At 32.7% G+C, this 24,742-nt stretch overlaps 1 protein-coding gene across 3 annotated transcripts in view; it reads right to left on the reverse strand.

Annotated features, from left to right (window-relative positions):
* HGF (hepatocyte growth factor) overlaps positions 1-24,742 on the reverse strand; it is a 66,588-nt gene that overhangs the window by 23,461 nt on the left and 18,385 nt on the right. For 2 of the 3 annotated variants that reach the window (XM_011365229.1, XM_011365228.2), the window contains exons 6-9: positions 19,856-19,976; positions 18,367-18,485; positions 3,088-3,262; positions 41-168 (exon numbers count right to left, since the gene is read on the reverse strand). In XM_011365229.1, the coding sequence (XP_011363531.1) occupies positions 41-168; positions 3,088-3,262; positions 18,367-18,485; positions 19,856-19,976 (543 nt within the window). Of the gene's footprint in view, positions 1-40; positions 169-3,087; positions 3,286-18,362; positions 18,486-19,855; positions 19,977-24,742 lie in introns of all 3 variants that reach the window. The other variant, XM_011365227.2, reaches the window with a different exon arrangement.

Here is a 24,742-nt window from a genome sequence, read left to right on the forward strand (position 1 = left end):
GAATTTAATCATGCCCACACTGCAAAATGTCAACTATTACCTTGTCCACTTGACACGTCACATTTTGGAATTTGGGAGCAGTAGCCAACTCGGATGTTTGGATCAGTGGTAAAACACCAGGGTGACTCAGCCCCATCTGGATTCCGGCAATAATTTTCTCTTAGGTCCCTATTGAGAATAAGTTTGTTAATGTAAGTTGCACATGTTCTTATATTGGTGGTTAGCACGATTACATTTCTAGAACTCCAGAATGCATGCATGTCTATATATAGAGTGCTAAGTTTTAGATTTAGGATAGTTATAACAATTTAGAATTCAATATACACAATTGGCAGTGCCCCTATTACTGAAATAAATGCTGTCAATACCAGTGTTCTTTTTCTTCAATTGGCCTGGAGTTTCACACAAATGCTTCATGAAAGAGAAATTGTAACACTTCATTCTTCTCACTCTTCCCAAGACTTGGACTCTCAACTGTTACAATTTTTAAAAACTGACCTGTTATTTATTATGTTTTTATGGCCCATATATAATATGAAAACAATATGTATCTCCTGCAGAAGAAAGGTTATTCGTCATTAACTACTTTTATTTAAAATAAAAGTTCCACCTATTCAAATATTTACCATAAGAAACATGATAGTTATTTCTTCTTTAAATTCTCTATTTCCTTGCTTTATTTAATTTGCTACATAGATTTATTTTAATTACAAAGTAGTTCTTTCTTGATTTGGAGAAGTTAACTGAATCTTTATCAATATTTTTCTAATATGATAGCCTAGCTATAATATAGAAAACCTAACTATAGAAGATGACAACTGTATATGCTTTATCTGACCAATGATTTATTAAACATTTGGAGTTCTCAATAAGAAAATAGTCTATACAAATATTCTATGCAAATAGGTCCAATTAGAAATACTATAATTTTATTAATATCCAAATTGATTTTAGAAAATGAGAAGTTTTTAAGGAAGAAGTCGGGTTTGGTTATAAAATCAATAAGTAATAGTTTATCTAGTCAAAACAGGTTCTGACACAAACTGCATTATTTAAGGTTATAAGACAGAGACTGCCAATAGTTTAAGTCATAGTGTCATCTTATAAGTTTTCATAGTTATAACCCATATTTAAGGCTCTAGCCTTCTTATAAAATGATGAAATTATTACCCAGAAAGATAAAAAAAAAACTCTTTATTTTAACCAATTTATACTTATGTTTCTGTCGGTACAAAATATGTGCATTTAATTTTACATAAAGTTTACACAAATTTGCTATTTTAGATGAATAATTGCTTAGTTAAATTATTTTGAGATGTTAATTTAAGGCAAGATAATAAAACAGAGATCTAAGGCTAATGAAAGTCTTTAAAAATCTATATCTAGAAGCACCTCATTAATCTAAATTAAGCAAGAATGAGAGTCAAGGTTTGTCTAAATATTTTTTTCTGAGATCTTTCCTCTCACTTGAAGACATAATTGTTTACAATTCTTAAAACAAATTAATGATTAAGTGATTCATGTAGATTCATCTGAGGCAGTATAGTTGAGTTACAATTTTAAAAATTGTCATTTTGTAAGGAGTCTCAGTATGAGGCTGAGGTTTAATACAACCAGAGACACCTACCTGACCTGCATACTATTCTTTGCTAGATGACAAACAGTAAATGAATCAATATTCTGAGCAAAATGTTGAGTCAGATTTTATCTGTTTTATAACATCGCTCACTTTTTGCTTTTTGATATTTATGTTTGGTTATCTTGACAAAATAATTAAATTTAGAAAAGATGGTTTAAATTCTGAAAACAACAGCTAAACTTTCGATAATTTTTCATAGTGAAATGTGTGAATTAAATTTCTATAATTATTCTCTTTTTCTTACAAATGAAGTTCACTGGATATTTGCACATACACAATTTCTTACTTGAGTATTACAAGTCATTAGAAGTTAAAGTGTGAATGGTGCTGACACTGCTTCCTTTGTCTCTTTTAACTAATCTTTTCTCATTTTCTTTGCTTTCTCTACTTTGATATTTATTTCTGAGGTGTGACATATCTATGTCAAGAATAGAGAGTATGTCAAGAATTGCTGTGAATAAAATAGTGGGAAATAAATCCAGAATGACAACTATAAATGTGCTATTACAAAATAAAAAAAAACAAAAAACAAATGAATATTTATTATATAAGTAAATACACTAAATTAACTAAAAATCCCACAAAACATAAAGTATCTCCTCTTTCCAGTGGATGGGCCAACTAGAGCTCATAGTTCTCCATCTTGAAATGTTAAGCTCTCTTATTAAAAGCCAATTACATAAAGCCAATATACGTTATTTATAGGTGCTATTTCAGCAAAGCCACTATGAATGGCATGTGTGTTATAAATTTCAAAAGCAATCATTTTATGTTCCCCATAACAAGGTGGACAATTTAAAAACACATGGCATTGTAGCTGTGTCTTTCCAACAAAAGTCAAGTGGTGAAAAAATGCAGCCACAGAGAAGGCACATACAACTATATGATTGATATTCAAGGGTAGTTTCTCTGGCTTGATTCATTTAAATGACTGTTTTACTTCCTCATTTTTTAAAGCAAATCTAGAAACAATAGAAAACCATTTAATTTTTTAAAAATAATTTTGTTTCAAAGCTGAAAACTCATGTTTATAGAGTTGACCGAAATCAAGGTATGACTCATCTTGCAGGAGAAAAAACTATGTAATCTCTTCTAAAGTTAACATGAAGATTTAAAAAGGCACTAATTTGAAATTTGCCTGGTTATCATTACCATTTATTAGTTTATTACACAGACCTGCAAGGACAATGCTGTGATCAGAAACCTAGGGATGTGTTTCCCAAAGCATGGTACATCAAACATGTGACTCAGAATTACATAGAATGCTTGTTAAAATGCATATTTGAGGTCCAAATATCAATGTCAAAGAATTAAAATCTCTGGGTGGATCAGTATGCCCAGGAACAATAAAGTTTAAGGATCACTAACACAGAAATTAGTAAAAAGTAACCACCCAGCTTCATTTCCCCCAGGGCTTACTGAAATTTATATTTGTCTAGTTTACTCACTTGCACTTGAAATTTTCAGGTGTTATGTCATGTTGGTGAGGGTATTGGGAATCCCATCGCTGACATGGAATTCCATTCCAAATAGTATTGATGGTGCCTCGATAACCTCCTCCTTGAGCTTGTATGCATTCAGTTGTTTCCATAGGGACATTTGAGTCATTCATAGAACTGTGAGCTATTGGTAAAAAGAAATACAAGCTAAATAAAATCTTTTAAATAAAACCTATCATCTACTTCTGAGAGTTCATTTACATCTGTATTAGCAAGGTTTTGTGTCACGTAAGTTTTTATGATGATTGAGTGGCATAAAAAATTTATCCTATTATTTTTGCTATCACACTCAATCTAAGGGAGTGAGAATACATCTTGTGATGTATAATTAAGTGGTAAATCTTGAGTTTCATATAGTACAGTACATTATTGTTTCATAATTAATCATTAATTATGAGTTCACCTGGTGGACTCAACTGCAAAATTCCTCTGCTTATAAAACAAAATACTTTAGCTCAGCTTTATGCAGACTAGTTTGAAAAAGCATTATCTACTAATACTTAACATTAGATGTAAAATCTCCCTATTTATTAATGTCTAAGTATTGCATATATGTTTTGTTAAAAAATATCATTTCTCACATTGAAAAACATCTATGAGTAATATAGTGACCAAGAAGAAAATTAAAAGTGCTCTGCTTTAAAATTTGGTCATTAAAAAATGTAAGAAAAGGAAAATCAATTTATCATTACTATCTCTATTCCAATTTTCCTTTCAAATACTAAATTCATTTGTTCTTGAGAAGTTCTTAAAGGTATTTACTACCACATGTCACTATAACTTATATAGGTTGAATATATAGTATTTCTAAAATAATTATGCAATTGTTTCTAAAATTAGTTTGCTTAAATACATATAAAGTTGATAAGGTAGTAACTATGATTTTTCTCCAATATAATAAACATATTCTGAGCTGATATGTTAATATTTTCTTTTTAATCAACTTGTTGGCATTAAAAAATAATAATAAATTTTTCCTGGTAGACTTATTCTTTTCTTTTTTTCTTATTCCAACTGTAATACTTATCACATTTTATGAAGATTGTGAAAATCTCAGTAACAAAGTGAAAAGGGTAAAAAGTTAAATTTTTATCACAACTTGGACTCTTTTTGTCTATAATATTTACTCTCCTAAGCAAAATATAATTCAAAACATTCTGGAGCAACTAGAATCCATATACCTTATCAATATACATGAAATATTTATGGTTCAGCAGAGTCATATCAGTGTAAACTCCCCAGTTTACTATCTAAAATGGTCATTCAAGATGTCTCTGAATAAAACTCAGGTTGACACCCTCTAGAATAGCTTAAGATTTCAATAAATGTCTTTGATGCACCCATTCTAAAATTAGATGTATCATTTCTCCAAAAGAGAGTCAAAATTAGATATAACTTCAAAGACTAGGAATGTCTACAAAGTGTTCCATATTTAATAGTGTAAATGCTTTTAAAGTGGCTCTTCAATTTTATTCAAACATATCTTTCTTACAAATAATTACTACCTTGTGTGGCTGAATGCTTTATTTTATTTAATTCCATGCAAACTATATAAAGCCTGATTTGGAGTTATACTATGAAGTTTTTGAAAAAAGGAAGATTAATTAATGACCATCTTAACCACTGGAATATGTTGTATATGCAGATTTCCACAAATCGCCCTTTTAATAACTTTTCTTTAGCTCATTTTAAAATGTGTTTTGTTTTTTTTTTTTCTTATGTAGCTACTTTAAGGGGAAAATGTGCTTCAGAATTATCCTAAATTAAAAGGAAATTCAAATGGAGATGAGAACATGTCAAAGATTGCTCCATAAAATGGTCATCGAGAGGTGATAGCCTAGAGAATTTAGAAAGATGATAGATAGATAGATAGATAGATAGATAGATAGATAGATAGATAGATAGATATTGGTAATACACATTGATTCAGGAAGAACAAAAAATTATTGGACTGAGAGAAATGACTCATATAGAAAAAGTAGGTGCTGGTTAACCAAGCCCTTTATGATTTTAATATTACCTAAAACTCTTTGATGAAACAGAAAATAAGATGGATTTTGTAGGTCTTGAGAAACTATATGCCACCAAGTTACTATATTTCCGTGATTTGAATTTGCTGTTAAATGATTTGAGGATAGCGGAGAGGGCAGGTCTTTAAAGAGTAATGATGCTAAAAGAGGTAAAAGGTCAAGCTTGTACTGATACTCTTTATATCTAGTTATAAAACTATTATGTGAAAGAAGACAAAAACAAACGCCCCCAGGAATCCATCAATTCATCAGCTTAACATTCCAAGAAAAAACATTTTGATTCCCTCACTTCTTGGGCACAAGTTCCAGGCCAAAAATTTGTGACCTAGGTCAGGATTCAGAATTCTGACAATAGGAGAAATATAAGAGTTAGGGCAGCCACAGCAAAATCACTTCCATTAATCTCACAAACCTCACTGTCTGTTCTTCTTGAATCAAAGTGTATCACCAGTATCAATATACGTATTAATTATCTAGGCTATAAACTTTCAATGACCACTTTATGGATCAATCTTTGACATTCTCATCCATCTGGGGTAGTTCTACTATTTTAGTTTTCTATTTATTTGTGTTGGTTTATTTGTTTACTGCTAACATATTTTTACTTTCAAGGCTGAAACTATTGTTCTTTTTTTTCATGTGGATAGTTCAAAGAAAGTTATCATCAGTTTTCGTTTAATATAAAAAAAAACCCACACAGACCAAAAAAAAAAAAAGAAAAGAAAAACCTTGGGCTTACTAGGAAACCCATCTGTCACTAGAAACCTGGTTGAAAGATTAATATTTTTAGAAGAGAAATACAGTGCAGAGTTCTTTAGAAAACAATTAGTTTCTAAAGATGTTTGGGAACCAAAAAGTTTTAAAGCTAATTTGGAAGGATAGTTTCCCAGGCTCAAGTATGACTCTGGCACATGTAACCGAACAACCCAGTATAGATGAGTCCTGATGTCGGTCAGTACCACCTGTGGCTAGATATGGGCCCAACACATGCCACTAAGAACCTAGTTCGAGGCTGAGCCCACCAGAGATTAACAGGCCCTTCTCCTTGGACAATAGCACGATTTGCCAGAAACCAACCTAAACAATGAAAAAGAATGTGATATTCAGAGATGATTTGGGGTTGGCTATTATTTGAATGAAATTTCTAAATGCAGAAGCAGGTTCAGTGGGCTGGTTCCTCCACTATGTGAAGTAGCTTCTCATTGTAAAATTATGCCTGTGTTGGGATGAGAGAGCAAAATGTTATGCCTATAGTGTCAATGTAAGATTAAATATCAGGTATCACTTCTAGAGTGTGTTATTAGACAAGAGTAATTGCATTTTCAAAGTAATTTTTTCATAATACCTTTTTTAAAGTGATGCTTTTGTAGAAATGACATTTAAAATTTGAAATAATTCAGAGTTTTAAACTCAAAAATAATTTCATTACACTGTTTTATAAAAAGAAAGACAATTAAAGTAAACACATATTATCATAGTTCATTCAGAAATTAATACTAGAAAAATTCAATGACTAAGCAACCACATGATCATCAGAAAATATTAACAGGGATGCTAAAATTAAAAGTTAGTAGAAAATAAATATTTTCCTAACTTGAGGGCAAAGTTTTCAAATTTTAGCAGCTTCTATGACAAAGAATATTTATACTACAAAATCCTAAATCAAAGAAAAGACCACTTATATAAGAATATTGAGGAAAATATTTCACTGCTGATTGATCCACTAAAATTTCAGTGTCAAGTATAGAGATGTATATTGTTGGTTCTAACTTTGCACCTTGACTGCAGAGGTTCCCAACAAAATTTAATAAAGAATCTTTCACTTTTAAGTAAAAACTATAGAATCATCATTTGATCAATTATGTTGAACAGTTTTTTTCTAACTTTCATTAGTATATTTTAAAACCTTTGATATAACCTTACCTTAAGGAGTCACTGAATATTCACTAAAAGACATTGTAAATTAAAACGGTTAAATAAAAAACAAAATTTTAGATTTGGATTAAATAACTTGGATGATTTAACAGATTCTAATTTGAAGGTAGAAACTAAAAACTTTTGAATTATAAAAATTACAGAATACAAAGAATTACTGAACATTAATAAAAATACAATATGGTATAGAATAAATATGTTTCCATTAGTGCTTGCTATAGATTGAATGTTTGTGTCTCCCCCAAATTTATATGTTGAAATATTAATCCCTAATGTGATAGAATTAGGAGCTAGGGCCTTTGATAGTTGATTAGTTTATAAGGACAGAACCTTCATGAATGCGATTAATGGCCTCATGAAAGTGACACCACAGAGTTCCCTAGCCCCTTCCACCACATGAGGACACAGCAAAAAGACAGTCATCTATGAACCAGGAATCAGGCCCTCACCAGTCACCGAATCTGCTGGCACCTTGATTTTGGATTTCCCAGACTCCATAACTGTGAGAAATAAATGTCTATTGTTTATCAGCCACCTAGTCTATGGCACTCTGTTATAGCAGTCTGAACTAAGACAGGTCTCAATATGACATAAAGAATATAAATAATAATATTATTTTTGTCTTTTATTTTAATAAGCATTCAAATATATAACCTTAAACAACTTGTTGGTTTTACTTATTCTTGTGTTTTAATTCAGTGGTAATATTACTTATGATTCTAACTACAAACTAGCAGTATTCAGATAGTATTTTTATTACCTAAAAAGTACCCTCTGAAGGTGGTGTATCTATATTTACCTCCATTTGACATTCAGCTGCCAGAAGTAACCCCATAAACAGAACTACATAATTCTTGTGACAACATATAAGAATAAATATTACTGGCAAAAAAGATGTATTAATATAGGTAAAAAAATAGTTTTCATCAATAAATAAGAGTTATTATGAGACTCACGCAGCTACTTAATAAATATTATCTGATGAAGATCATGATGAATAATTTGTCCATAAACCATTTAACTATGAGATAAATGTTTGATCTTTGTTGCCTACATACATACTTACTATCCAAACAAAATGAGATATTCTTGAACTGCAACAAAATAGACTTTTCAGCTGTCCTTTTGTATAAATATCAAAATGGTGCAAAAACAAAACAAACGTTTTATGCCAATTAATTTGAAAAGGGTGATTAAATGTTGGAAAAAGCTATTCTTTTGGATTTTATACTTTAACACAGCACCTGATTTAAGGGAGGGATTTGAGGAGTTTCTGGTGGTCAAGCAAAGTATTAAATAGCAAGAAACATCCCCAAATATAAGCTGAAGCTGATAAAGTCTAGACAAAGCAACATCTTTTTAAAATATTGCATTCTCACATACACAAATATTTTTTCAAGTTATGTCTACCAAGCTCACACTGAAAATACCAGAAACTCTTCTGAGAGTTCCTCAAAATAAAACCTTTGCCAGGAGTGTCGGTAGTGATCACCCTTTGGAGCAAATGCAAAGATATTTATATGATCCTCAGTGGCCTATTAGCAAAAGAATGTTTTTCTTTGATGATTGACACAAAGTTTTCTGTTTGGAAATATTTTAAGAAAAACAACATTGAAAATTTTTACTGTCCTGTTAGAACACGATCAAATACCATAGGTGCCTCTTGGAACATTAATTTCACTTTGCTGGTGTGGAAGTGCTATGATCTGATTGTTAGGAGGAAACCTTAAGGTTCAAGTGGATTTTTTGAGAGAATGAACATTTACTGTGATGCAATTCTTCGGACAAGCATCTGTCCCCCTTTCCCCCCGCACCACACACAAAAATAGAGACCCGTAGAATAACCTGACTAATAATAAATCTGATTCATTTTCTCTGTGAAAGGCTAGCCAGATCCCTGTAGAGAGATCACTGCCCTGAAGGAGGTCCATGAATGGTAACCGAAGAATGCAAATGCTCATGTATGTTACAGAGAGTCACACCCAGAGTTTCATAAGCTTTACATGGATGATGAGTAAATTCTTACATTTACATTTCCCCTACCTCACAAAAAAATCTAGATTTCCCAGTGGTGACAAGCTATTGCTATTCTTTTGCCTATTGATAAGAACAAGTTGCTTTACAGGTTGTTAGACAAATACCTGCTTATTTAGTTTAACTCAACCCATTTCTTATTCCCAGCTATTGAAGAGAAACTGAAATGTAGAATCTACTTTATGAGGGACCCTGGAGTTTGAGAACAGCTACTCTCCTGTCAACAGACTTGTGCTCTTTGGGGCTGCAAAAGACAGGATCAAGTTCAATGTAAATTTAAAGAGCTTCTTGTTTCAAAATTGACATGGGAAAGTAGTATAAAAATGTCCAAGTGCAAACCTCAAATTGCTTGCACGTTTGCTTTCCATGTGAACCTGCAATTCCTATCTGAAACTTTTCCCTGGACTTTATCCAAGTCTCTTCTAGTATAAAATGCTCAAGAGACTTCCGCGAAAGGTCTTCAATTCCGTACTCTTATTCTTTAGTAGATAATTTGGAAAAGACCTCCAAGTACAAGATCATTCCTTTAAGAAAGGGCCGTGATAGCATTGTTTTTTCCTGACTCAGTATACAAAAAGATTTTATTTCTATGAATTTCTGTTCTGGTGTGGATGAATTAATAAAATTGAGAGAAACAGTAAGCTTTCTTTATTTTCCCAACATACAAACACGCTGAATTTTAAAAGGTGAAATAATCTCTTAAAATGACACCAATATACACTGGTTACTTTGAGGAAAGATTCTTTTTATTTAATACTAGTGACAACATATCTATATTAGTCTGTTCAGGATGCCATAACAAAATATCACAGACTGGGTGGCTTAAAAAACAGATATGTATTTTCTCAGAATTCTGGAGGCTGAGCAGTCCAAGATCAAGTTGCCAGCCAATTTGGTTCCTGGGTCGTAGATGGCCAGCTTCTCACTATGTCCTCATATGGTAGAGAGAAAGAGAGAGAGAGCGAGACAGACAGAGAGAGAGAGAGAGAGAGAGAGAGAGAGATTTTTCTCTTCCTTTACTTATAAGGCCACTAATCCTATCAGATTAGGGTTCCATCCTTATGACCTCATTTAACCTTAATTACCTCCTAAAAGCCCTATCTTGAAATACAGACACAATAGGCATTAAGATTTCAAGTATGAATTTTTATGAATTTTTGTGGGGAAGGACACAATTCACTTCATAACAATATTTTTAATAAAAATCTTAGCTAGCAAAGATCTGCCTTTTGAAATGGGGAGTTGTTCAACAAGTATAAAGTTTCGGTTATGCAAGATGAATAAGTTCTAGAGATCTAGTGTGCAACATAGTACCTACGGTTAACAATACCATATTGTATACTAAAAATTGTTAAGAGAATGATCTCAAGTTAAGTGTTCTTACTACAAAAAAAATAAAAAAGATGGGGGGCAGGAGGAAACTTTTGAAAGTGATGGATATGTTTATCACCTTGATGGTGGAAAGGGTTTCATGGGTGTATTGATATGTTCAAATCCATCAAATCATATACACTAAATACCTGAAGATTTTTCACATTGTTTATACCTCAATAAAGTCATTAAAAATAAAATGGCTCTGGACACTTATATCTATAAATTTAAAAAAATAATAAGGAAAAGTAATAGGAGGAGAAAAATAAGATAAAACATGAAAAGTATCACCTATTTTGTTGGCAAAGGAAAAGCCATCAAGACAACCACCAACAATAGAATAAAAATCAGCCAGGGAAGCATGAAACCTGAGTTAAGGCAGCGGTCCCCAACCTTTTTGGCACCAGAGACCAGTGCTCCTATGAGAATCTAATGCCTGACGATCTAAGGTGGAGCTGAGGCATTGATGCTAGCACTGGGGAGCAGCTGCAAATACAAATGAAACTTTGCTGGCTCCACTTGTTGCTCACCTCCTGCTGTGTGGCCCAGTTCCTAACAGGCCAGAGACTGGTACTGGTCTGTGGCCTGGGGGGTTGGGGACCCCTGAGTACGGTAATGGGAAAAGGTATGAAGCAAGTATTCCTAGTAGGCAATGTTTGATAAAAGCCAGGTTTTCATATGAAAATCTAGAAGCTTATGGAAACTACCACTATGTGGGAATGTAACATTCACTCATTTAACAAATATTTGTGGACCTTTTGTCATGTGCAAGACAATGTGCTAAGCACTATGGAATACAAAAGAGTCATAGTTCTGCTCTATTGGAGCTTACAAATTTTCATAGAGCTATTAACCAAATAATTTCAAAAATAAATGTAAAAAAACCTAAACTCTCAGAAGTACATGGAAGGAGAGGCTAATGGTACTATAAAGATATAATAAGGAATTTAACCAAGTCAAGGAAGTTGAATAAAGAAATGGTAACTGGGGAAATGATAACTGAGTTGAAATTTGAACAATGAGTAACTGTCAACTTGGTGAAGAAGGAAGAGAAAGTTTTTAAAGGCAGAGGAGATGGCAGGGGTGAAGAAACTATAATGAGAATATATAAAATAATGAGTTATAGGAAGGAAACTGTCCTAGATGGAACAGAGAGCCTGGAGAGAAATGTGGTAGTTAGTATATGAGGTTAGAGATACGAGTGTGGAGTAAAAGATGGTTTCGTTTTATCTTTGTCCTATGATCAAAGGAAATAATTGAAAGATTTTTAACTGTTATGTGTGTGTGTCTGTGTGTATTTGTGTGTGTGGTATATGCTAGAGATGGGGAATGATATACTCATATTTTTAAAAATATTCTATTTGTAATGTGGAGAAGAGATTGGAGGACCAAACTAGTGAATATGGATATAACTCCAATTGGAAGGTCATTCAAATATTCAAGATGAAAAATAATACTCTCTTGGAAAAAGGAAACAGTGATGGGGTACAATGGCCAGACTTGAGAGGTACATAGAAGATAAAATTGAAAGGTCTTGATGGTTCAAATGTTGCGAGTAAAGGAAAGGGCATGTCTAGAATTATTCTAGGTTTTTGGAATTTAAACTATAAATGATGATACTCATTATGCAAAAGAAAGCTTAAAACAAATTAGACCATATGACACCATAAAGAAAACCAGAAATAAAAATAATAAATGATAGAAGAAATTCCAACCAGGTGAATTGCTAGTTGTGAGAGATGGGGTACAATTGCAGCAGCCAATAGGTATATCTTAGTTGTATATTCTAATGGGACTACATCAGCCGTACATGTCTGACATGTAGCAAAAAAGTTGTTTTAGAAAGGACATCTGGGGTTCTGGAGATTATTTCAAGGATCTAGGAGATCAAAACTATTTTCATAACAATGCTAAGTCATCATTTGTCCTTTATACAGTGGAACTTTCAGATGTACTTGATATATGATATCCCAAAACACTGAATGCAGAAGCAAAGATGAGGCACTCAGTTATCTTTTAATTAAGGTAACATTAAATTTGCAAAAACATCTGAATTTGCAAAAAATTTAAAACATTGCCAATATTTTCCCTATTTTTCTGAAAAAAGTTATTTTTTCATTTAAAACATGTTATATTTATTAATATCTAATAAAATTTTTAGTGAATTAATACATTTCTAAAATTTATGTTTTAATTTTCAATACCATAAATATTGAGTCATATAACCCACAATGACAATTTTCAACTCTCAATAATCTTAAAGATTGTAAAAATAACTTCAGCCCAATAAGTTTGTGAACAACTGATTTAAATAATTAATGAGATTTCCTAAGGGACAGCAACCACAAACATAATTTTTCAATTGCCAGATAGCTATTAAAGTTCGCTTCAGAAAAATAAAATTAGTCCCAACAAATATTAATATTTCTTATTGAAAAGCAGTGAACTAATCTCTAGAACAAACTGTTTTTCAGAATATGAAGTTATTATAGGGGAAAACCATAAGAAAGTCAGTACTTCATTTAGGCACTATATAGGACTTCCAATCTTGTTATGTTTGCAATGTCTTAAAATTCCATATACCTAGGAGTCTGTTAAAAGTTATATAGCAAGAATATAGATGGGGTGCTGCCATTTGGGTCCATGACACCTCTGGAGGAATGTGGTGTGAAGAAAGACTGAGAAAGCCTGTCCTGGAACACCCTGGCACACATTCGTCAGGTGATAAGTAACATTCATCCTTCACTTTCAGTGATACACTGATCGTAAGATTAGAAGGTTAGAAGCAAACTGACAAGAAGAAATTTGTGGTTGATTCAGCTTTTTAACAAATGAAAGAAATAGAGTAGTTTTCAAAACTTTGGCTCAGAAAGGTGTGAATATCCTAATGTCAGGGCAATGTCAGCTTTCACTTTGCTAGTTCGTGCTAAAGCTCTGAAATTTCAATTTTATTATAGGCCTTGGTCTGTTGGTTTTCTTTCTTTCTTTCTTTCTTTCTTTCTTTCTTTCTTTCTTTCTTTCTTTCTTTCTTTCTTTCTTTCTTTCTTTCTTTCTTTCTTTCTTCTCTCTCTCTCTCTCTCTCTTTCTCTCTTTCTTTCTTTCCTTCCTTTCTCTCTTTCTCTCTTTCTTTCTTTCCTTCCTTTCTTTCTTTCTTTCTTTCTTTCTTTCTTTCTTTCTTTCTTTCTTTCTTTCTTTCTTTCTTTCTTTTTTTTCACTTCTATGTTCTCAGCATCAAAAAAAGCATTTGACATATAAGAGCTACTCAGCAAATATTTATTTAATTAATCCTTTAGAAAAGGGACTAACGCTCTTTGTGTTCTCTGTGTGCTCCCTGGGATTGTTGCTCTGCCAAAGGTTTTTACTACCATTAGTATTTACATATGACTTTACATGACCTTCAGAGAAGGCTGAACTATGAGCTATGAGCACATCTATGAATATAAGCAGACCAAAACGTATTATCTTTCTCCTCAAATATAACTCTCTCAATATGCATCATCCACTCAACAACATAAGAAATATTTTAGACTTTTCTCTTGCCCTCTTATTTCCCACTACATCCATTTTCTCATTATATCCTGACACTACCTTTTTAATATTGTTCACATCCTTCCTCACTCTGTTATTCTCACAGCTTACTGCCTTAGTTCACGGTCTTTTTATTTCCTACTGGCCTGGTAAAATCAGATCTTATCAGACCCACCTGACTCCTTCCTCAGCCCTCTCCATGCCAATTACTCGGAGTATATAATAATTCTTCCAGATCAGTGGTCTTGAAATGTTGTTGGCTTTTTTGTTTTTGTTTTTGTTTTTTTCTCCTATTACTAAAAGAATTCTGAAATATTATTTATATTCCCTCTCATGTTTTTAAGTTGACCTCTACACTCTTTATGACAATTTTAAATAGTTGCAAGAGATGTGATTTCTAGCATATTTTAACTATTAACATTTTTTAAACAAAAATGTTATATCACTTTTTAAAGTGGACTTAATATACTGTAAATACCATAATGATTTGGCACCTACCTGTTTCTAGATAAAATGTACATTATCAAGTCCTTTTTCTCTTTGAATCATTTTTCCATTCCTCTTTACCCACAAAATGTTATGCTACTCTAATGTATTTTATTTTATATTGGAGAGTCTTTTATTTCTGACCTCATCATATTTTTCTGAAAGATTTTCGTATACTGAAATTAATTTTTTAAGTTTCTGGTGACCACAAAAACCTGAGATAAATACACATATGTACACACAAACACAAACACACGTGTATATATACATATATATACATTCTGAGTAGAGTTATATAATTATAGGTAGTACATAAATGATAAACAACATGTATAGTATTTTCAAAGTTCTGTTTGTATAGTGTCCCCAAGATTTTTACACCTCAGGACAATACACCTTAAAATTCAGGAAAGATGGGCAGTCTGCCTTTGTTCAGTAAAGTGGGAAAGAGTGGTTGTGAATGGAAAAGTAGGATGTTGAACTTGACCGACTCCTTAGGAAAATGTGCATCTCAAGCATAAGACTTTGGGAAAGAATTCACATGAAAGTGGGAGAGGTGGAATTTGAGCCTTTTAAGCTATCCATGCCTACAGACCTTTAGGAGAGTCATTTTGTTTCCCCAGGTTTCATGGACAACAAATCAGATAAGACCACTCTCCATGCTTAATTTTTCAGTGTTTCCCACAGAAACTGGATGGGCCACTTTGGGATCTTACTTGATCTGCCTCACATCACTCTTACCTTTCTCATCTTTTATTTCTCTGTTTTCAGCCCATCCTTACCCATATCAACCTAATTACCATGTCTTGAATACTGCATTGCTGTTCCATCCATCCATCCCTTTACTTATATATCATTCTTCACTGGCTTAATCGCAGCCATTTTGTAGAACTAAAATAAGGATTATTGATAGCAGATGGAAAACACCTTTCTGTAGATGTGAAATAAATGATGGCAATTATTTTAATAAAGGTATAATATAGTGAAACAAGAGTTTAAAAATCCCACTTCAACTTTAGAGAGGCTATGTGACATAATCAACTTAATTTTTTTCTTAAACATATTGAAAACTCAGAATGAATTCAAGCAGTCAGGAGTCATAGATAACCAGAAAGCTTGCCCATGGATCAAATGATACAAATAAAAAGTGATAATCAATATTCTGGTACAACCAGTGCATGTAAACATATATGTGGTATGTAGAATACAATTATGGCCCCCAGGATTTCCACTCACTCATGTACACTCTGTATAACCCCATCCCCTTGTGAATATGATAGGAGAGCTACTCCTGTGATTAGCTTATTAGCTTACATTAGCTTCACAAAAGTGAAGAGATTTTGCATTTGTAATTTAAGTCCCTAATCAGTTGACTTTGAGTTAATTAAAGGAAGATTACCCTAGGTGAGCCTGACCTAATCAAGTGAGCTCTTTAAAAGAGGATGTAGAGGTCAGAGGCTCAAAGTAATAGGAAGCTATCCTGTTGGCCTCGAAGAAGTAAACTGGCATATTGTGGAGAGGGTCATATAGTAGGAAACACCAGGAATTCTCTGGAGCTGAGGACTTCAGCAATACAACCACAAGAAACAGAATTTTGGCAACAACAGTGAACTTGGAATTGGACCCTGAGTCTTAGATAAGACACTAGATCTGGTAGGCACCTGGATCATAGCCTTGCAAGATCCTAAGCAGATAACCCACCTTAGTCATGCCTGGACTACTGACCAACAGAAACTATGAGATAATAAATGTGTATTTTTTAAGCTACTAAGTTTTTGGTAATTTGTTATCCTGCAGTAGAAAACTAATATACGATTGAAACCATCACTAAATTTCTTGATTTTACATTATAGTATTTATTATATATAAAAGCCAAAATATTTGGAAGAATATTCATAAAACCATACTTATTTCATACTTTCCACAAATCCAATGTAAACTTTTATTCAAAACAGTGTAGTCTCTATAAATAATTTTACAAACTAAAAGCTTCCCTATGATAAATTATTTCTAAAATGTTCCCAAAGCTGAGAAGATAATTTTAGTCTTAACTATAAAGGTTTGGCTCAAAAGTTCTGTCATCATTTGCTTAGAATTAATATCTTATAAAGACCACTCTCTTTTTAACAAAGCCATAAGAATTATTACGTTACTTGAATAAATAACCAATTCTTTCTTGGACAGAAAAGAAGAAAATTTAATAGTTAGGAAGTATTATAGTCATTCTATTTCTTTCCTCTCCCAATGTCTTTTAAAAATAACCAAAGACTGGTTGGAAAATGAAGAGGAGGACTACACTTGGATATTTTCAGTGTATGTGTGCCAGTTGAAGAGTGGATGTGCAGGTGAGTATTTGTATGTGTGTGTATTTATACTGGTCTTATCCAGAGACAATTTATAAGAACACCTAATACAGACACAGACACACACACAGAGGAAAATAGTTGGCTTATTGTACCTAAATGGTCAAGAATAATGGAAAGATTAACAAGGTTTGAAAAGTCAACAAGTGAAACTAATTCAATCTATAGAGAGAAACACTGTCACAGGAGTCATCTAAAAGACCGATTGGATGATTCAATTTCCTTGGAATATTGTGTTCACACTGAGAGCCTTCCAGATTCTGCGTTATTTCTCATATGCCAGACATATCCCTTTTCTGTGGGCTTTATTTGAGCCGTCCAAAGCACTTCCTTTTATTAGCAGGTCTAAGTGGAGAGAGATTTACCTTGGCAGTATTATACAGTGGATAACACTGAATTAAGTTTGTTCAAAGGAATATCCCCATCCTGCTATTGTAGGGAAATATGCAAATACATGTCTCTATCCTCATAATTGTATAGTTATCAGTCTGGGTACTGATACCTGATTGGTATCTAGATTATGTATCTTTCTCTCTCTCTCCCTGTCTCTGACAAAAGATGATAATATATATATATATATATATAATATCTTTATATTATCAAGCCAATTTATAACATTATTACTAAATTTATGCAATTCTACTGATCTTAAAGCATTTTAGGATTCAGTTAAAAAAATAAGATCTGTACTCACAGAAAAAAAAAAGCATGTCTGTATCTAATTATTATCCAACAGTATTATTTCAGAGAAGAGTAAAAATGTGTGAGTTAACCATGGAGAAGAGGACCAAGTATACAGATTTAAAGAAATACAACAAAGCAAGTGAGAAAAGTAGCTTTTTATCATAAATTCAGGTGAGTAGAGTACAGGAAAGTATATAGAAAAGGACTGTAAGACTGCTAAAAGACAAGTTGAAACAGAATGCAGGCTGTGGACAAGGACACCCACAGAGGTGCGGATCAGCTACTAGGAATTAAAGATGTCTGTAAGAATCTTCCACTAGACTTATTATTCTTCATTGCAGCCTCTGTCATTCACCAGAAGAGATTCACAGTTGACAGCTCATATGATGTCTGGGGAGGAAAGGTAGGGAAAGGATATAGGATTGGAAAGTAAGCATCTAAGGTCCTAGCTTTTACAGCACTATTGTTATTATGATACTGTATATAACCCCTGACCTTTTTCTCTTTCTGTGGATTTCTTTTCTTTTACTCGATAACGTGAGAAAGCGTAGGCCTTTGCAATAGATATAAATGTTTTGTGTGTATGTGTGCACTTGCGTATTTATCTCTTTCAAAATAATGGCTCTCTAAAAATTCAAAAGTTTGGATAGGATTATGTAACATACTTTTAAAATATTAAAACCTATACACATTAAAGCATTAAATAAAAATAGTTGTTAACCTGTCTCACTAATAATCGCCTGCTTAGATCCAGTCTGTTAGAGGAAAAGGAAGCAATAAATTTGACCCTAACTTACCACACATTTTAATTGCACAGTACTCCCACGGGGTGTCAGGGTCAAGAGTATAGCACCATGGCCTCGGCTTGCCATCAGGATTGCGGCAATAATTATCATCAAAGCCCTTGTCGGGATATCTGCAAACCACACCAAGAAAAGTGTCACGTAAATCTGCCTGGAAACACCAACCAGCCATCAGCTCACAAAATAATGTTTGACGTAGGTTGGAAACTACTAGCTAAGGAAAAAATAGATTCTCTGTGGTTTGTCTTACAAAGACCGCTAATCATTGACTATTGAATCTATTAATTTACATATTCTACTAAATATAGAGTATATCACATTTGCTAATGAGTTAGATCAATTTGGTACTTGTCCACCAATTGAGGTCCCGAACTTAAGCCCCTTTTCTCAAAGCTCAGTTAAGGACAGTACTTAAACATGACCTCATGTAAAATGCTCATTAAGAAAACAGGTCCTCTTCTTTGGCAAGCTTAAATTTTAAACTGAAAGTCAGGTTTCAATAGCTCTGTTACTAATGATAGCTCAATTCTGGAACAGAGCCTTTCTAGGTGATTCCCTCACCTCCACCAGAGCAAGAGACAAACTCCGCCACACCACTTTCTCTAAACCCTCATCCCTTTAAATTAACAGGGGCCTGAAACGGTGACTTGATTTTAATCATTACCATTTTCCTTCTGCTCTCACTTGAAAGACTAGAGATGTACTTAAAAATAAAGCACAGTTATAATTTCATTTAGAAGAGCAATAAACAAAAAGAGAAAGAAAAAACATCTTTCAGCAATATCCAAACAAAAGTAGGGATAGAGTTTCCTCTGGAATTATTTGTATTTTTATTCCTTATAATAAAAATAAGAATTCTTTTTCAACTAAAATATTTCATGTGAAATGAAAGGGCCAAAGTAGACTTTATTTTTTTTAACCGCTTAAGCTCAAAACCTATTTCTGAGGAAAAATTAGATCTGGTCACCTGACTTCTCCAGATTGGCAGTCTCAAAACACACCAGGATAAAGCGGCCAAAGAATTGTTTGCTCTACCTTTTCTTCTTTTTCTATGTGCATGACCTCTGTCATGTTGTCACGTATGTGAGCCTATTTTACTCAAGTCACTGAAGATGTGGCTCTAGAAGGAGACTGGCTTGCATTTAGTAATAATGCCTCCTCCCACAGCTCATGTCAAAGTGGTCATTAGTAAATGGACCTCTGTATTTTTTCTGCTATGGAAGACAAAGAGGAAGCTTCTGTTAGTGCTTCCCTTCCACACCCCACTGATGCTCCTATGTTCAAGACCATCCTGATTTCTGGAAATCTTAATCTAGTTAGCCAAGACCAGGTGAGAGTGTAGCCATCGTTCTTATATACCTTATCATAAATCCCTTTGCCCAAGACTTTCCCATATAAAGATCATTTTGATGGCAGGTTTTCATGGAGCAAATAACAGTTTATAAAAAAGAATCATTGGAAACATAGTTTGGTGGTATTTTACCTTTCTGGCAAGAATTTGTGCCGATGTGGCATCTGCTGATCCCAGCGCTGACAAATCTTGCCTGATTCTGTATGATCCATGGGACCTCGATAACTTTCCCCATTGCACGTCATGCATTCAACTGATAAAATTAAAGTATGGCATGTTAATTGTTTCTGACATAAAAATCAATAACACCATTGCTCTTTTAAAAAACAGTAAATCATCTGTTTAGCAAAGAGATTTTTAGAAAATCTTATATATCATTTTAACTTTAAATTTGGGCCTATTATGCATAAAGATGACATAAAATACTCCTTACAGAACTCTTCATATATTTGTAATGGATTTTTGTACTTAATGTCATACAGATTTACCATAGGGCCAGGGTGCTACCTTTCTAATATTTCAATAACTGTCCAAAAGGTACCCAGAAACTAGATATATAAGATAGACCCTCAAGAATTTTCCCTTTGTTGGTCTAAAATGCATGGGATCTCAGTATCTACACTGTCAGTACAATGTTTCTCTCTCAACTTAACCTCCAATCACATACACAGGAAATACACAATTTAAAATGAGTACACATCAATGCCAAAATCAGGACAGGTAGATTGGAGAGACCAGCTTTGGATAGAAATTTGGTACTATTCAAAGAACACAGATATTTTAAAAGACCATATCACAGCTCCTTTCTCTTAGTGAACATCTATGTTGAATAACTAGGCAGGCTTACATTCTTATCTAGTTTAGGATAGAAGTTGACCTACTATTGAACTCCTTGTATTCATTCACTGCTTTTAAATGTATAAGCTGATCTAATTATGCGGGATCTTACTGATGATTTTGTGTGGTTAATTAATAGTTCTCTTCTGGCTGGCCTCATGTCCCACTGAAAACTCTGAATCACATCAACTAGCTGAATAAAAAGACTTCTCAAATGGACAGGTTGATTTGTAGCACAGCAGACATCCTGTGGAATAAATCATTGCTTGGCTTTCCTACAAATCAAGTGAACTTCCCCAAACACATCATTTGTATCTTGTGATTACTGATCATCTAACTTTAGCTGAAAGGGAACAAAGATATCAATGTTTAGTTTTATCTACCAGGATCTAGCCTAATGAGGATTTGTAATAATTTGGGTTATAATATTAGAATAATCACTTTTGAAACTTTGATTTTTATAATCTAATAGGACATTAACCATTAACTTTCCGAAACATGAGACCATTTGGCTTGATCCATTTACTTTTTTTATGTACGATCATGTAGGAACTAAGACAAGGGACCAATTCAGCTTCCTATCATTTGATACTGAGATTCTCCAGACTATAGTCAGTAAGCACTGAATTATAAATGAGAAGGGTTCAAGAGTACATTGATAAAGGTTCTCTGTTTGGCCAAGGTCATTTCCACATAGAAATGCTCAATATAGATTATGCATTATCACATTTCAGCTTTCCATTTGAATGAAGTATAGATTTATTTAGTTCTCTTTTTTTAAAGACTGCAAGGTTTAATATCCTTGCAGAAAATAGTGTGACATTTATCATTGTTGTATGCTCCTTTGTATTGAATGAAAAAATACTATGATCATACATAAGAGATAAGTAATCTCATATACAATTTCTAATGTCATATAGTACTCAGGAATCAGAATATACCTATTTTTATCTCCTTCAGCAAATGCAGTTTATAGGAGTATATCCCTTTCTAATGGGAGTGAATAAAATTATTTTCTAGAAAACTATACTAAGGGATTATTATGAAACATTTTTCTGGACTTTAGAATTTAAAATTTTCTTTTGACCACTTTCCCAAAATGATTGTGGTAGACCAATGCTTCTCCGAACTTTAATGTGAATAAAAAGTCATTTTGAAATCTTGTTAAAGGGCAAGTTCTGATCCAGGGGATTGGGGCTGGGGCATTAATAACAAGCTCCCAGGGGATGCTGATGCTTCTGGTCCTTGGACCTCACGTTGATAGCAAGTTTGTAGATAACTTGTTTTATTCTAAGTTCGAAGTGTTTGACAGTAATGGCTTTTTAGAAGAGAAGATATTTTACATAGTCTTTGAAAGGTGGATGAAAGTTGGATAAGCTATAAAAGGACAAAATAACATAAAATGGTGCAGAAACATAAATTAGTATATTATGTTTATAGTAAAGGCATAATTACAGATTTAACAAGATTTTTGAAAATAATAAAAGTTAGCAAGAATGATGTCAGTTTTTTTGTAGGCAATGAAAGTTGTTGGGCTGAGATTTAAATGTATTCTATGATAGAACTGCGATGCTAAATATATTATAGTTACATATTCTTTGATTATTCAGTACTTTTAACATATAAAAAATCATTTGATCTTTGCAGTGAGGAAAGAAAAAAGTTCACAAAAGTTTTAAGGGACTTACCTAAAACAGAAAATGTCAAACCTGTGCCTGGAACACAGGTCTCCTGACCCACAGTCCAGTGTTCTTTCCATTCTCCCTAATTGCCTTTTTGCCTTACATAATGTTCTCCCTATACATTCATACTTTAAGATAGAGTAATAGCAATAATTTTAGAAAGTCAATCTCCCTAACTTTTTCTACATTTTCCCAATTACCCTTCGCCTTTTTGTATACAGCAATAGGTGACTCTACTATTGGATTTTCAGCTATTGAAGGATGTGAAAAAGGAGGCCATGAGAAAGCCAATAGATTGGCCATCTTATCCAAGGCTAAAAAGTTTGTTATTTTACCAGTGCATCAAACCACCAGGTTGTTCATAAAAATTACCTCAAGAAAGCCAACTTTTAAACTCACAATCACTTTTCAAACTTCCAGAATTCTAAAAATCTTCTTAGTTTTCCCAACTCAAAGTTAAAGCAGTACAAGTAGAAAGCAAGCCTACCTACTCAAGGAATCAGGTGAAATAATGATCTATAAAACAGTATAAGAGGGTAGATTGGCCCTCTTGCTCTATTTACTTCTGGCTTTCTCTATTGTAGCCAATGTATTATTCAACCCTTCTAGCTAGTTCTTCCCTTAAAAACAAAAACAAACAAACAAACAAAAGAGTAAAATACTGTCTCAGATTATATAAACACAAACTAAAAACATGTTTCAATTCATAAGTAGAATAATTTTTTCTATAGTTTTGACCTAAATGATAGCAGAAAACTACAAAAACTACACATAAATTAGAATTAATTTAACATATTTCTCATTGTACTAACCAACTAATTCAAATATCTCAGAAAAATCCATTCTGGTGATCACTTCAGAAAAATTGAAATATGGATAGTCCCACAAATCCACATTTATACATAATGGTTTTATTTATCTTTGTTTTAAAAAATCATTCTCCACACAGAGACTGGAATTACACACATAAACTTTGGCAGTATAATTTGGTATATTAAGTGTAAGGTATTAAGAAATGATTATGGTTTAATAAAATGTATTTATTTGAATATTTGACAACCATTAAAAAGATATCTGTTCCGATGATTAGCGATGGCTTTACTTTAAATCTCAAGCAAATGTTAAAACAAGAAATTGGATTTTATATACCTCAGTTTTCTACAATCTTTCAAACATCAATGGTCCTCTTTTCTTTACATAATTATACAAGATTTTAAATGAGATAAAAGTACTCATTTTTGGAATGCTTGATATATTTCAAAAGTTTAAATTATAAGAAAAATGTTATTCATTGGACATTAGATATCTACCTTTTATGAACTAAACTTTTAGACAAATTTCAGATGATTATTTAGCCAGGAGTTTAACTGTTACAAATATTTCAAAAATATATACTGTTCTACACATCTTTTTCACATGAACAGTTCAAAATTTCACCACAGGTATTTTTCTTGCTTAATTTTAAGTATACAAAATGATTTGATCATTACTGAGTCATCAGTAATGATATAACCTTTGAAAATTGGCATTTAATAAATTAATATCCATAGATAGAAATAGCTCACCCATTATACTATTTAATCATTCCAAAATTTGAGGTTTCTCATTCATATTTGTATTTCAATAGGACTTTACATCATATGTAGATTATTTTGTATATTTTATATTATTTTATAAATAACTCTGTTTTTCTTTATTAATGCATTGACAATGCTCCTTATTTTAGATCCTTTTCATTTAAATCTTGGTAAAATATTGTTTACTATAGAGTGAATTTAAATATCACAGCTCAACTCATACTCTCTGAAATATGCTTAGCCTATAGGGCAGGAATTGGTTTACTTCTCTCACAGGAGGGTTATTCTACTACTGTCAGATGTCTAATTGTTTCGAGAAAAAGCATATCTGCAACTGTTAGTGCCACAGTGACCAATAGCATCATGTACCATTAATACCAATGAGTAATGCCCTTTTCCAAGGAGAATGCAATGACTTCAAATGAGTAAAGGATATTAGAGATGTATAACCTAATGAGATAAAAATAACTGGAAACAGAACTTTTACAATTACTTCTTTTCTAGCATTTATTCTATGTTGCCTACCAGTTCAGATCTATGCTAGTGTATTTTAATGAAGGTTCTTCTTTTAAACCAGGGGATGAAAAATCACATTCTTATATGGACTAAGCAGGTAACATAAATTCTAAGCTGTTTAAAGTTTGACCAAGTCACCTTCCCTTAAAAATGCTTTCCCAGGTCAAAGCAAAACCAGTAACAAAACTCCTTGTAATGACTTTTAACCTCAGAAAACTGTGGTAATGGAGAGTTCCCAAAAAGTAGCTTATTTTCATCCATGTGTAAATTTAAGACAAACATTAATTACAGACTTATTCATACAAAACAGACTTGTTCATAACGTTATCACAGATCAGTTTATTATTTTTAAGAGAAAAGAAAACAATGAAGAAGTTATAGTGAACAGAATATGATATGGAATGGAA

This window comes from Pteropus vampyrus, unplaced genomic scaffold (genome assembly GCF_000151845.1).
Source record: "Pteropus vampyrus isolate Shadow unplaced genomic scaffold, Pvam_2.0 Scaffold107, whole genome shotgun sequence".
NCBI lineage: Eukaryota > Metazoa > Chordata > Mammalia > Chiroptera > Pteropodidae > Pteropus > Pteropus vampyrus.